Source organism: Syngnathus leptorhynchus, chromosome 14 (assembly GCF_054491065.1).
Source record: "Syngnathus leptorhynchus isolate UIUO chromosome 14, UIUO_Slep, whole genome shotgun sequence".
In the NCBI taxonomy this organism is placed as follows: Eukaryota; Metazoa; Chordata; class Actinopteri; order Syngnathiformes; family Syngnathidae; genus Syngnathus; species Syngnathus leptorhynchus.
The window spans coordinates 5,077,282-5,092,051 of NC_141208.1; the positions used below are offsets into that span (position 1 = coordinate 5,077,282).

The following is a 14,770-nucleotide window of genomic DNA, read 5'->3' on the forward strand; positions in this document are numbered from 1 at the left end:
AGATATGTCATTCCCTGACCTCTGAAGGTAGGACAAGTAAAACGTTGCGATTGTTGGAAACAGTTTGGATACATTTGTGTATAAATCTCAAGATAGCTAAGTATCAAGCTTGTGGTCAAGTGAAGATAACATTCTGAGATTAGAAGTAGATTTAGAAATAAAACTAGTTACAGACCTTATATTGTGTTCTGTGGCTCGGAGGAAAAGGCTCGATTCTGGTAAAAGAAAGTTTGAAGAGCAAATTGTACCACCTGGAACAATTTAATCCCCCCTTAAGTATTTCCAACAAGGAAGAAGTGTCTGTTTAATGTGCCTGCCAACTATAAATGTGTCCAACTCTGACCGGGTCTTTGTAACGAGAAACAATTTCCATATTCATCAAAGCTACGTCTGTTTTCGCTTCATCAAGTTCATTTGAGCATTTCCTGTTTAGTTTTTTTTTTTTTTAAACAGCATCTGCAACAAAGAAACATCTTGCCATCTGCCGTCAAACGTCTAAGGCTGGGATTAATTCTGTATAGTCAGGAATGAGTTTGTCAGGGGACGAAAGTAAGACCAACAGAGAATCATATGCAAAGTTGGTGCCGGATTATGCGGAAACAGTTTGATGTTTAATCACTCCTTGTGCATGAGGTGCATAAAATGGAGATAGAATAGCTTTCCAGGAAGCTCAGACGGAAGGAAGCACGATGTCCTTCTGGTGAATCTTGCCTAGCGTGAACTCGCACAAATGTGTGAGTTTCCACTGAATGAAGCAGAATGATTGGACGGGACTGACCCGGCACAGAACCCCCATTTCTCCTCCGCCTCTCATCTCTCGCCCGACTCTCGGCGCCTTGATTAGTGTAACGCACGGCGAGGTGTCAGGCTTTTATTGCATTTTTATGGTACTGCGGCTGTCCCGCCTCAAAGTGCAGTATAATCAGACGCTTATCGCACCTAAAGCAACAATGCGGCCATTTTGCCAGCTTGAAAGTAATCGTCTTGACGGTTACCACGTTAACGATATGATGCTGTTGATGCTAGCCCATTTGAGCGGCAACTTCCTTTGACACTATTAGCATCCAAAGCTGCGTTTTTACAACTTAGCCGGAATAGGAGCATTTTCATTCCCAGACGTGATGTTATAATGCAAATGCTTTCCTTTCCGACATAATTTAGCATCTTTATCGTCTTGGCTTCTCTAGCCGCAATTTGTAGAAATTAGGCCGAAAAGCATCGCCAATCCTTGCGATTGTGCCACCTTATAGTTTGTGACCCCTCTGAACAAGGTGACACAACATTCCATCATTCGTCACATTAAAAAGCCCCAAAGGTCTGGAAGCATTTCTACAGGCGGAGACAGATTTGTACATGGTCATGCTTGTGGTTGCTTGTTATGTTATAGCTTCAGACAAACTGAGGACAGATGTGTTTGGAGTCATTTCCACCCCCTCCCCTATTCCTTCCTACCCCCCCGTTCTTGATTCCCCTTTCTCTTCCGCCCTCCTTCCACTTCCCCTAATCTGGGACTCATTGTGTGTGTAATAAAGCACAGCTGCACACATCCCGCCCGCCCGCTCTGCGCCCACTCAGTCGAGCTGATTACATGGGCGGAAGAGTCCAGTCACACGGCCATGCGTCCTTAACGTAGATAATGCACGTTCCATCGGCGGCGCTCCCCGTATCGGACTCGTGCCAGTACTAATCGCTGACACCTGACTTCACATTTGTGCCAAAGTACTTACACAAGCGACCCGGTTCGTGCTTTCGCATCTTGAGTTTATGTAAATATTTGCACGTTCTTTTTGCGGAATGTTTCGATGACAAAACGGGACAGTCAATGTTTTAAATAATTTACTCGTTTTAAACCTCTCTGGCGGTTCCACTGAACTTTGTCATTTCCACGGGGCGTAATCGCATGTGCATTATGTGAGACGAGAGCGAGCGACTGCAGAGTTTCAATTTGGCTGGTGGGATGATGGTCAATTGTTTCAACGCAGAAATAAAAAACCTGGTCGTGCATGTGGAAGTGAGCAGTACTAATAGAAAAATGTGAGAAATTAAAAGGCAGAACTTCTTTATTAAGTATAAAAAATAGTGTCGCCAATCAACAGTACTTGTTTCTACTAACAGGTATGCGAGAGATACTGAAAATTAATATATAAATGACAGGGTTAAGATTTCGATTGGTTGTGTGTGTGTGTGTGGGGGGGGGGGGGGACGTTCTAAGCGACGTTCTAGTTTGACTACCATGGCAACAGCGAGGGCCATCCAGGCCATCTCGACTCAAAGCATTCACAAAAGCTTTTTAATGGATTTCTTTGTCTCCGCTGGGCAAAACAACTTTTCATCCATTTTAAATCATAATGCCTTCATCCTTGAGATGCAGACTTTCACCAGCAACAATTTTCTTACTTTCTTTTGTGGAAGACAGACGTTTGGGGGACGAGGTCATGAAGGTTAGAGTAGATTAGTATGGAGATCTCAGCGGTCACAAAACGCATTTTGGACGCTACAAGACATTCTCACGTGCACCAAAGTATGCTCAAGTCAAGCGGCGCCGCATAAGCTGTCAGAGGAGAAAAGCTTGAAAGCTTTTAAGGGCCAACGTTGGTCTTGTCTTTGTACGGTGTTTTTACCCTTTTCTCTCTTTGTCAAGCGCAGGCTAATTGTGTTTCAAGCGAAATTTGACACGTATTGATTCAAACGTGCTACGACACATGCGCACACACACACACACACGGTGTGTATTGGCAGCTCCCCTAATCCTTCGCTTTGAAGAGGCTTTCCCCCCTCGCTGGTTCACATTGTTTTTCAGACTTTTTTTTTTCGCCCCCTTTTCTCTACAGCCTTTCACTTGAAGCAGTGCCTGTGAAGCCTGGGGTTGGTTCGTTTCGTTATCATGAAGGGCTTTTAGAGAAAGACTCGCCGGCATTTCGGGAAGTGTGGCACATGACTTGAAGAAAAAGAAACAAAAAAAGTGCATAATGGTGTGACTGCAACCCACCAAGTGACTCGTCATTTTGGGGTGTGCAAACGATTACAAAACTTCCTGAATTAGCGTCTCAGATGCCATCGCGCAGTCGAATGGTGCTTTCCAGCGGCCGTCGGCCTCATCGTCTTTTGTCTGCCGCTTTGTTTGTCGGCCAAGAGGATGCGCCTGCCTCCTGTTGGCTGGCGCTGTGCTTTATCCAAAATGGAAAAGAAAGAAAAGCCAAAATTCCACTGGCTTTGTTCTCCTAAATCCAACATCAACTCGTGCCACACGTGACGAGAAATGGCTTTCACGGCCTCGACATTACTTCTTTGCTAAATTGTCCTTCAAAACTGCTTGTTCCATGTGTATGTGAGCCATTCATTGAAAGTGACTTGTCAAAACACACTTTTTATAAATGTAGAATTATTAATTACAAATGTGTTGTAAACTAATATTGCGCCGTTATGACGATACAAAGACACACTAACTCATTTACTGTACGCATAAGCAATGAGCACAAGATGGTTATCGCACGACTTCGCTCAGAGACACAAGGATTAGCATGATCCCGCTCCAACTCTTTGAGAAGCACATCACATCCGAAGGCTTCTTGTCATGCACGATGACGATCGTAATCACAATAATAGTCGTCGGTGTGCCGCTCGCACTACTAAGTGAACGGCGAGCCGAGCCGAGCGGGCGCTTTGACAGTTTGTCAGAATTTAATCACATTCTAACGTATGCCGCCGCGTCAATTTCATCCAAACGGATAACATGCGGTTTTTCTCAGCGGTCAGTTTCTGTTGATAATGGCTTTGTCTTCCCGCACATTCATTTGCACAACCTTTGCTCTGTGCAAATCAAAGATGTAATGAATACTGCGCTTAGCCGTCTCACTCTAAAGCTTCCCAAGTTTAATGGCATTTATCAGACAACTCTGCATCTGACTGAATCCGCAAACCAATTGTTCTCTTCTTCCTGGCCAATGGAAAAAAGTCAACTATTTTGTGGTTTTTAAAGGATCCCGATTGTCAAATAGTATTTCAGAAACTTTTCTTTGCCATCCATCTGTTTGCCAGAACGCGGCGCGGCGCACAGCTGACAAATATGCATTCGGTCGGGAATTTAATGGAAACAATATGTCTCTATTCCTTCGTGCAGACAAACTGGGCCGAATCCTTTGACCGCAGTGATTTACATGCTAACCCAAATAAGTGCTCAAGCAAGAATTCCGTAGCACACAACCTTTATTTGATTTGTCAAGTTGTCTCATTCCTTATTTAAGACTGGGAGGATTTTCCCGACCGTTGCATCGAAAGCAACGCACGACACACGATATTTATAGCGGCTACGGAGAACATGGTTACAAGTTTCCCACGTGCTGAAAAGCAGAACTGAGGCCACTGACATCACAGCACAAGTCACTTAATCTGTTTTTCCATAAAAAACTCAGCAGGCTGATGGCCCCCGTGGGGAAACCTTTGGCACACTTCTGCTTTTCCTCTCTCAGCAAATGGAAGACAGGAACTTTTAAACAACTGTAATCAAAAAATCTCATAAGATCATCAAAAAGAGTTACTTTGTCGATGAAAGTAGCAGTACCTTCATTTCATCGCCGTACTTCACTAGATTGCTGAAATAGTGGCCTATTTACCGACTGGATGGGAAAGACCAACCTCGTGTGGTTTACTATTCTTCCTTCTGGTCCGTGACACTATCCACACAAGTGCTTAGACATTAAGTGAATGGTCTTAATGGTTGGACATGGACATGATCATCTGAAATCCAAAATTCCATTGTTACATTTGTGACTCAGCCATTTTGTGCCATCTGTCTGAGAGAGACTTTTTATTTTTTTCAAAATCACATTTGCATCATGATTCGTACATTTAGAACCATCTATTTCTGGCTAGCGTTGCCTGTCAAACATTCTAGTAGCCTCACTAAATTATCTGGCCACTCACTTCACTAATTCACACCGCTATGCCCGGATATCTACTGAAAGATTAACTTTATCAGTTCCCGACTCCAGTGACACTCTAATCCACACAGTGCTTGGCTATGATTGTGCTGTATGGTTAAGTCAGTTTATTTACTTAACATACCTCTGTAAATAACCACCCTCAGATCTTGTCCTCTGCCGCAGACAATCCGAGTTTCAAAGTGTTTTTCCAAAAAGATTGTCTAAACTGGATTTGCCTGGGGAATAAGGGGCTATCACTAAATGTCACCCTAAGAAGCTCACGGTGGATGGTTCCGTTAAGATATCTTTTGCTTAGCTGGGGGTACTTAGTACTTTAGGTGGGATTAGACTACCAATGGATGATATTATCCACCTGGTCATAGCACGTTGCACCCGATGCAAATCTTCAACAATATTCACAGTAGCGCTCTCAAACGTGGCAATTCTGTAGGCTATTTGTGAATTTTTCCTTGTTCTGTGGCGAGTAAAGCTATCGGGTAGCCTTGCTAATACCGACCAAGTAACAATGTAAAAAGGACATCCTTAAGGGTCACTTTCCTTGGGATAAAAAAAAAATAATAATAAAGCATCCAAATCTGTGTTAGCCACTCAGTCTGCCATGGCGCTTATCACTGTATTGCAATGTGGATGAGTGTGATAAGAGAAAGTCATATCGGAATGCTTTTTGGGGGGTGTCTTCATAATGTATTCTTTGCAAGAGTGTCCTCAGGAGTCCACAGATTTAACGTGGAAAAACAACTCCTCCAAGAATGTGCCTTCACTGCACAAACCCAAATGATGACCATTTGAACTTTTATAAACTGTTAAAGGGTTTCTACACTTGATTTGAGCATAAACACTTCTGTAATGTTTTCATGTAAAACCGTCGCATATTTTCAGACCAACTCGAAATGCGTGGAAGGCTTTGCTCGTTTGAAGTGCATTACTCGAACGCCTTCAAGCACTTGAGTGTGGCAAAAAGGCAAATGCCCTTATTTACAGATCCAAGCTTTAGCTCCAAGCAGTTGACAGTCTGAAGTTTTCTGGAAAAAGGAAAATGTAGCCGAATCTTACAATTGGGTAAATGTTTGCAAATAGTTTGGATTCTAGTCTAGGTCACCTAGGTCTAGTCGCTCTCAAAGTGCTAAATCAGCAAACTAGACACAAACATTTACATGTTCCCCAAATATCTTGTAAGAGCTGCAGATTGTGCCGGTTTGAAGAAGGACTTCAGTAAATAATTTGGATATTCCACGGAGCACATTCAACGGGATCATCTGCTTTAATTTGCATCATCACAATTTCTTTGAACTTGGTGTTTGTGTTTAGTCGGTCGGGGTTGCTGAGCTATTTGCTAGGTTGGGGTATGGGCTAAGTAGGCCTTTGGGGTTTACTTTGCGGATCTATGTGGATCTTTATTAGTAGTATTATATTTTTTCATATTATGAAACAAAAGCCATCTCTGGCTATCGCTCTCGAGCCATTAAAGTCTGAATTTTCTCGTGATGGCGCAAACAATAGAGGGGCACTATGGCACTTGGGGTTAGCCTGGGTTTTTGTGTGGTTTGTCACTAGCATGGGGGGGGGGGGCATATAAACGTTGAATAGGATCATTGAGTCGGAGGTAATTCCGGGGCCCGGTGCAAGGCATTAGTCGGACAGGCCATTCTGCTGACGGGCCCGTTTGTCCCACACACACCCTCCTTTTTTTAACCCCCGGACCCTCCCCCTGCTGCATCGGCATTTCTTTCCGAGCTGAAGCCTTTATCGTTGTACCCATGACGACATGTCTGATGGGGCGTGGCAGCCGAGATCTCATTTGGCCTTGTAGTGTGGGGAGCCAACGTGTCCATATATAGATTGCAAATAGCTAGACCTACACATTGGATTTTTCAACATGGAGAAATGAATATACACACACAATTGACATTCTCATTTATTATCATCGGAGGTGGTTGTGCTGGCTCGGAATTTGTGGTGCAAATGTGGAATGTGGAGCCTCCCCGAGATGTTGGGATCTTCAGACAATGTTGACGAGTTTGAGCTTAAACACATTCACTGCGTATATTTTACAAAAGCCAGGACGGAGAAACTCGCGCAAAAAGATTTTGCGGGATCGCAAGAGTTAAAGTCACAGGCAAGTCTATGCAGTATGTAGCAGGTTGTCTTCTGCTGCACACAGGCCAAGTAATAAAAGGAAACATGCATCTCTGTCATCACAATTCTATTACAAACTGGGCGTGGAAGAGTCTGGCTATTAATTAGGCCTGGAGGTTAAACTTATGATCCCAAGCCGATCTACTACATCCTCCGCCCAAGCCCGGAGGAACTTCATCCAAGTGCAAACAATTCCCTGAAGAGAAGGTCTCGGGCCCATGAGGTAGCAACAGAAAGGAAGATGAGATGCCCCCTTGCAGGCTTTTGTTAAATAATGCCCCTTTCTGCTTGAATAATTCAAAGCAGCAACAGCAGAGCTTCTACACAAAGCATACACCTCGGGAATATGTTCCCTTCTTTGCCTTTGTGCCATTTTGTGCACCGTATAGCTAGCTGAGAGTGGCGACGCGGGGAACCCGACCAAGACTATAGGATCATACGCAAAACAACCGTGTGTTTCTGTCCATTCATTTCCGCTATGCTATACTGCCACTCGCTTGTAACACGCTGCCACTGAAGCCCTCGCCTGGACCGGATTCCCCAGGGGACACCTGTCTTTGGTGTCTCTCTACATCTGTGTGTTGTGATGCAATAAACATCACAAGCCCTGCCCGTGGAGGATTCAGCCATCCCAGGCATCCTGGAATGCTGTGAGCAACAAAGCTAGCATGTAAAGGTTGATTTTACATGACGTACTATGTTGGACGGACGAATCTGCACATAAAATTGTAGCAATAACATTTTGTCTTTTGGACTGCCCTTAATAGCTCAGAAAGCTCAATTTCACTTGCCTCCCCTTTCAAACTTGATATTCCCACACACCTGTTTTGAGCGATACCTTTGGGGCACAACTTGACATGAGTAATTCATGAGCATAAGGGAGGGAATCACAAAATCTTTGTGGACCTTCCGTCGCTCTGTAGTTTGTGTTGCTGTCTGTCTGACCTTTTTAGGAATTGTTTTTCACCACCGGGCTCATTCTTAATTTTATCTCTCTTTTGCAGCGAGGTTTGTCGACTGTAGCCGAGGGGGTCTGCTGCGCTTCGAATGCAACAACCCAGAGGACTTCCGGATAGAATCCGACGGGGTGGTCTACGCCGCCAGGAATCTGCAGCTCTCTGGACTTCAGGCGCCGGTGCTGCTAATCAAGGCTATTGATGACACTACTCAGCAGGAATGGATTACCCTTGCCAGATTGACGCCTTCCAAGCAGCAGGTAAGCAACAATGAATACAAAATGGATTCCATTGCTCGACTCCAGTCACAACACACAGCGGGAAAGAAAGTCATAGTTGCTCAATAAAATATCTTAATTTTCCTTTTAGGTGAACATACAAAATACTACAAAAGAAAGACGGAATAATCAATTGTGCCCTTGCATCAATCAACTTCCACTGATTACCCTCGGTGCACATTCATAGATGACTAGTTCCCCAAATTGTAGCAGGTGTTCCACAAGACAAGATGGATGCCTGCTAATTAAAAGTTAATGTGTCAATTTAGTTGGAGCACAAACATATACTTAACACGGTCAGTGTCTAGCGAGAGCAGATGCGCAACGACTGCTCATAAAAAAAGATTTCAGTGAGCGAGTCTTGCGATGGAAAGCTTATTGCCTCTGCGAGACAGCAAGCATCTGCTTGAGCTCTCCTGGACAAGACAAGCAGTCATCTGCGATTAATTACGTCGTCCAAGTGCTCATATGTCAACATTGTCTTTGGCCGAGGATAAGAGAAAGTTCACATTTAAGTGCGCGTGTCATACCGCGCTTTCTTGTAGTCAGGAAATGAAAGAAACTTCTAAAGGCTTTCGAGGGTTGTCGATTTTATTAACTTGAGTGCCGGGGAATTACGCGATCCTGCTCTGGAAGACTCGACACAGACAGACATGTTTTCTTTCAGACTCTAGATAACAGTACAACTGCCAAAGTCAAAAATAGCCCATTTGTTTGGATTTCAAACGATATTGAGCCTGAAAGAATTCTACGGATTCTATTTGGAAAAATGGCTTGCCCGTCGCCATACTTAAATTACAATCAATCATCTGAAATCAATCACTAAAGACACATGCAACATAAAACACTGTACCTTTGGATCAGAAGTGATGGCTAGCATGTTAACAGAACAGCGCGGGAAACTAACAGCAGCCTACCCGTCGCTCCGGGTTGCTTCTTTTCAAATGACACAAAACTAAATACACCATAACAGTCAAATGGATCTGAATGACAGTCCTTTGTTCACCCCCCAGAATTTGGTCAATATCAGCTGAGAATTGTATCAAGCAAAGTGTAACTGGAACAAAACAAACCCAAATTAACGTAATAACTGCAAGGAACTTCAATTAGCATAACCATTGCCTCTACTTCCATCAATGCTTGCTGAAATGAGAAGCGTTGACAGTTGGGACATTTTCATTTGTTTTTCCAAAGGCTTTGGTCCAAACGCCAAAGTTTTATGGAATATACACAAGCCTAAATGCAAGAATCCATCTCATTAACATAATCATTATACTGACTAAATGTGACGATATATTTGTCAACATGTTTGCCACCGGGGACAATTTCGACAGAGGGGCAGATAAAAAAACAATTGTGGTGTAGTTCTTGGGGCCAGCAGGCACGTTTAGTAGCCAGGAACTAAATTAAAGTTTTAGCCAGTAATGATTTCACAGCCTCTCCAAGCACATCATCAGCCACACACAAATGCGGCTTAGGTCTTAATGATGCCATTAGTCACCGCCGTTGCTAAGATAAATACTTTCCCCAAAAAGGTAAACTATCAGACTTTTTTTTTTTCATACATAAATAAGGCACCCTCAATATATGCATTCGGTGATGATTTCTTCATCACATCAAGGGATGGTTATTACTTTTTAATATCACCGTGAGTGTTTCTGCCCTGAGGGTGAAGACATTTTTATCACTGACAACTAAACAATAACCTCATTCGGATGAAACCATGTCTACAGACACAAAGTAACACTTAAGTGAAAACAAGGGAGATTTCTTAAAGGGTGAATTACACTTCAATGTTGAGGCTCTGAAGATGTCAGAACGGACATGTACGTGCACATTAGTGTGTGCGCTGCGTCTTCACAGATAAGACACACGTTGGGCTAAACAACCTCAACACGCCATTCATCATTCCCCAACGCGGGTTGCAAATAATTGCTACTCTCACTCATGCCGATTTTAATAAAGTAACCAATATTTCTTAAGCGCACATGCTGCTTGTCTGCGCGTCTGCTTGCCTGCCTTTGGTACTTGTGCAGTGTGAGAAAGCATGATAATCAAATTTCAAACATGATTAGTGGAAGCTGTCTGACGGTGGTCAGTGTGTGTGTTTGTCTGCATTTGTGTGAGTGTGTGCAAGAGGCATGGGTCGTTATAGGGTGGCAAAGTGGTAATTCATTTCTGTGGTTACATGGAACACTGGACAATGAAGTGGGCAGCATGTAGCACAGCAGCAGGGAATATGCTGAACAAATACTTTTCGTTGTGTTTTATTTCCTTTTACAGTTCCACAGTAGGCCGAATCAAGTTTTCTCATAGGCCATATATGGCCCGCAATCTGTAGGTTCCGCAAACCTTTCCCAGTATAAAGACTGTAAGGAATGAGGACCCCCCCCCCTTCTTTTTTTAATTGTTGTTGTTCTTTCCCGGCTTGCGTTCAAGGTTATCATAACTTTCCGTGACACTACTTGAGTCCTTTCCTTCATGTCTCTGGAGCAGCATAGGCAATTTGAGCCATCTGTGTGTTTAGTGTCTGGCTTGCAGGTACCATCCTCCTTTGTTTCAAATCTCATTCATTACAGCTGAGGGAGGATGGCAGATCCATTATGGGAGCCGGTGGTGTCTGTGTGGGTGCATTTTATCAGGACATGAGATGAGGTTTGCCATTTAAAGCTGAGCGCTGCTGCCGGTGTACTCCTGCTGCTGCGCTAACTGCATATACCAGAGCATGTCAAGGAGAATTGTGCTGTAATGTTGATTGCTGAGACCAGGGGAGGGTGTCTGACTACATTTACGGCAAATTTAATGATCAATTAATTCCTTCTCTGAATGTTCGCAACTGCTCTTTCAATGCCAGTGTTGTATAGGGAAAAATAATGCTAGCTATGTTTGCATACTGTAGATGTAGCTCAACGTCCCAGACATAGCTTGCTTCCGTTTGTTGTTCTACAGATGGTGCATCAATAGCGCCTCTAGTGGATGCAAATAGTGCCTGAAAAGATGTGATCAATCAAGTCTGATTTTTCATTTGACTGTTTTATACGTATGGCAAAATGTATGACTATCATAAGTAAGTTGGAAATATCGACACGCTGTCGCGCGTTGCCGTAAATAACATGTCTACGTTTTATATGTACAGTCTTACGTAGAGAAAATCATCTATTATTTTCCAGGTCACGGAACCCACTTCTGATCTGGCCATGTCCAAGGATTTGACGGAAATAACATTTCCGTCACGGAACTTGGACGGCCAGCTGAAACGCATGAAGAGAGACTGGGTCATTCCCTCAATCAATGTTGCTGAGAACTCACGAGGTCCATTCCCACAAGAGCTTGTTCGGGTAAGCCCCCCCCGCCCCATACACACACAATCATACTTCACTCATATCTGTGCTTGCTACAACAACCTCCTAGATGCTCGTAGTTTCCACCCAGAAGGTCACAGGCATGAGACGAAGAAAGTGTTTTTATTTACAGCTCTTTGCTGAAGGTCACACCCCGTCGCACCGCCCCTTACCTTTTTTAGTTCTTAAGGGCCACACTGAACTAGCTGCCATTGTAAGGTGGCAGCGAGCACGTACTTCCTTAGCTACTGTAGTATGTCGCGCTTTTATCGCGGCTCAAGGACACGTTCAACTTCTTTTTATTGACAAGCGTCTTGTGGTTGAGACTCGGTGAGGGCGGCTGTCAAAGGACAAGCGCTCCTCAGGCCAGTTAAGGAGATCCTTTTCAGTGTATTAAATGGAATCTCTTATCAGGTCCTCTACACACATTTTGTAGAGATTATATTAATGCGGGACACATTAAATGGGGTGTTTCTGAGCTTAGTGTGTAATATTGTCAGCAGGAAATGAGATGCTCAGCGTGGACCAAGAAGAAGGTGCAGAGGCTGTCAATTTACAACAATAGCAACGTGAAAAAATATCCTCGTCCTGACAGAATTTCGATTGCGATTGTCAATAAGACGCTCAAGCTACAGGACGTTATTAGCATATGTAATAGAGTTGCTGGCTCGAGCTTCGGATATGCTTACCAATCGTCGTGAAATTGAATACATTTCCTGTAGAAAGATTTAGAGAGGGAAAATTGACCTTCACTTCAAACACGATACAGATTTGAACAACCACCAAACAATCAAGGACTGAGAATGCTAAAAATGAGATGATTCTGAAATCTTTTGTTTACATTCATTGATACGTATAAAATCTCTGCAGCAGTTTTACAATAGATAACATAATGATCAGTCTAAGAAATGTTACATGTGCTTCAAAACCACGGTATTGGCGAAATTACGATAGTCAAGCGTCGTCATTAATCATCCCGCCTGCAGATCCGCTCGGACCACGACAATAACCGATCCCTGCGATACAGCGTGACAGGCCCGGGCGCTGACCAACCTCCCACCGGCATCTTCCTCATCGACCCAATCTCAGGAGAGCTCTCGGTTAACAAGCCGCTGGATAGAGAGCATATTTCCAACTTCCATGTAAGTCAAACCCTAACGATTTCCTTATGATCTGGCTATTTGTTCTCTCCCTGGCAGTGTTGTACTTTGCCTGGGGTCGCTATGTGCTCCAGGGTCATGCGTAGCCTAAACACTCGGCTCAGACTCAATAAAGACTTGTGGCGTGACGTGGCACTCAGAGAACTGGATTTATCCGTCTGAGAATTTAGAGGATTTTGCATGTGCGTGTGTGTGTGAGTGCATGTGTGTGTGTGTGTTAGATACATTAAGATAATCCTCGGCTTTAAAAGACCGCGCTCGACTGCAGTGGCTCTTTGACATTGCAATAAACTTTTAAAATAGCCTTTTTGTATGTGCACGAGAAGGAATCATGGCTAAATGAGAACCTTGAAGATCATTGGATAAGCGACTTAGCCAACACTTGAGTGTGTGATCTGTGAAAGGCACTTTCTGACTTATTACTCTTAAACTTTGAAAGCTGACTAAACTGGGGAGCTAAAAATATTCAAAGGGCCTCGAAACCGCGTTTTCATCATTTGTTATATTGCAACGTTATATTAAATACAACAATCATAAGTCAAGAAGGAGCTTTGCCAAGAAATCATCGATAAAGATAGCCCACAGCGACCCAATTCAAATGTGGCTTTGTCTTCTCTTCAGCTGAGAGCGCACGCCGTGGACCTGAACGGCAATCAGGTGGAAAACCCCGTCGACATTGTGATCAATGTCATTGACATGAATGACAACAGGCCCGAATTCAACCACCCCATCTGGAACGGCACCGTCCCGGAGGGCTCCAAGCCAGGTAACATCAACAGGATATGTATATCCAAATAGCCGATCCCATCACCGCAGTGTTATCAACTTACGTTGAAATTACGTCGTTGTCCTCCTGTCCAAAAGGCACGTTTGTCATGACGGTAACGGCGGTGGACAAAGACGACCCCAAAACCACTAATGGCATGATCCGCTACAAGATCTTGTCTCAGACCCCAGACAGTCCCACATCCAACATGTACACCATTAATAATAAAACTGGAGGCATCATTACTGTGGCAGCAGGCTTGGACAGAGAGGTGGGTAGCTTTTTTTTTGTTTTGTTTTCTTCACAGCGACTTTGCGGGATGTCTGTCGTGTCATGCCGGACGTGTGTAGGCCTGTGAAATAAAACATGACCTCTGCGAGCTCTCCAGCAACACGCTGTTGCCTCCACAGGATAAAAATGGCATTACAAGATCCTCGCTGCTTATTTGGTTGTGGTTATTTCCAAAGTCTGGACGCATTGTTTTCATTAGAATTTTACAATGTCTGTTGATCTATCAACACAACAGTTTCTACATAAATGAGCCAAGTGTTTGTTAAATATGATGGCAATCACAACTTGGGCATGTTTGGTAATGGAGCCAATGAGCCAAAGTACGTTTGCTGATTACCACGTAAATTACAAGTCGAGTCGGCCGCGGCTTTTTCCACACACGTTTAATCCGACAAGAATGTTGCACGCTTGGCCGATCATCTTAATAATCCCCTCCCCTTCCATTCTCTGTCCTCATTTCCAAAGTGCACGTCTTTTACTTATCTTCCTTTGTGCTGTAAACAACCACCTTTCCCCCTAATTGGCTCACAGAGCTGTGGGAGGAAATAAATAAAATGAAATATAAAGCACATGCCGATTGATGTAATCCTAGCGAGGGCAATCTGGCTGGCTCGCTGCTCAATCACTCCCACCTTGGGGCCGGCGTTTTATGTGCGACAGTCGCCACCATGAAAGTAATTTGCCCTATTCTCATTACCGAGTGACTAGTCCATCACCCGAATAAGTGTTAATGTGGAAATAGTCATTTGTCACCTTCGAGCCGGTGTACAGTAAAATGTAGCAGTGGTGCAACTCTCTCCTTGCCTCCCCGAGGAATACATCAATATTAGGACAGGAAATATAAGAAAGCCATTTTTTACCGTTTATAATTCCGTGCCGCCTCGTCAGCCTGCTTGAGG

The 14,770-nt window shown here is 43.8% G+C and overlaps 2 protein-coding genes across 2 annotated transcripts in view; one reads left to right on the top strand and one right to left on the bottom strand.

The window, feature by feature from the left end:
- Window positions 1-14,770, bottom strand: part of LOC147046167 (desmoglein-2-like protein) — a 155,056-nt gene that overhangs the window by 90,101 nt on the left and 50,185 nt on the right. The window lies entirely within an intron of this gene.
- cdh2 (cadherin 2, type 1, N-cadherin (neuronal)) overlaps window positions 1-14,770 on the top strand; it is a 42,515-nt gene that overhangs the window by 17,434 nt on the left and 10,311 nt on the right. The window contains exons 3-7 of the mRNA XM_085929333.1: window positions 8,084-8,295; window positions 11,484-11,651; window positions 12,641-12,796; window positions 13,436-13,580; window positions 13,679-13,851. Of these exons, the coding sequence (XP_085785459.1) occupies window positions 8,084-8,295; window positions 11,484-11,651; window positions 12,641-12,796; window positions 13,436-13,580; window positions 13,679-13,851 (854 nt within the window). The remainder of the gene's footprint in view (window positions 1-8,083; window positions 8,296-11,483; window positions 11,652-12,640; window positions 12,797-13,435; window positions 13,581-13,678; window positions 13,852-14,770) is intronic.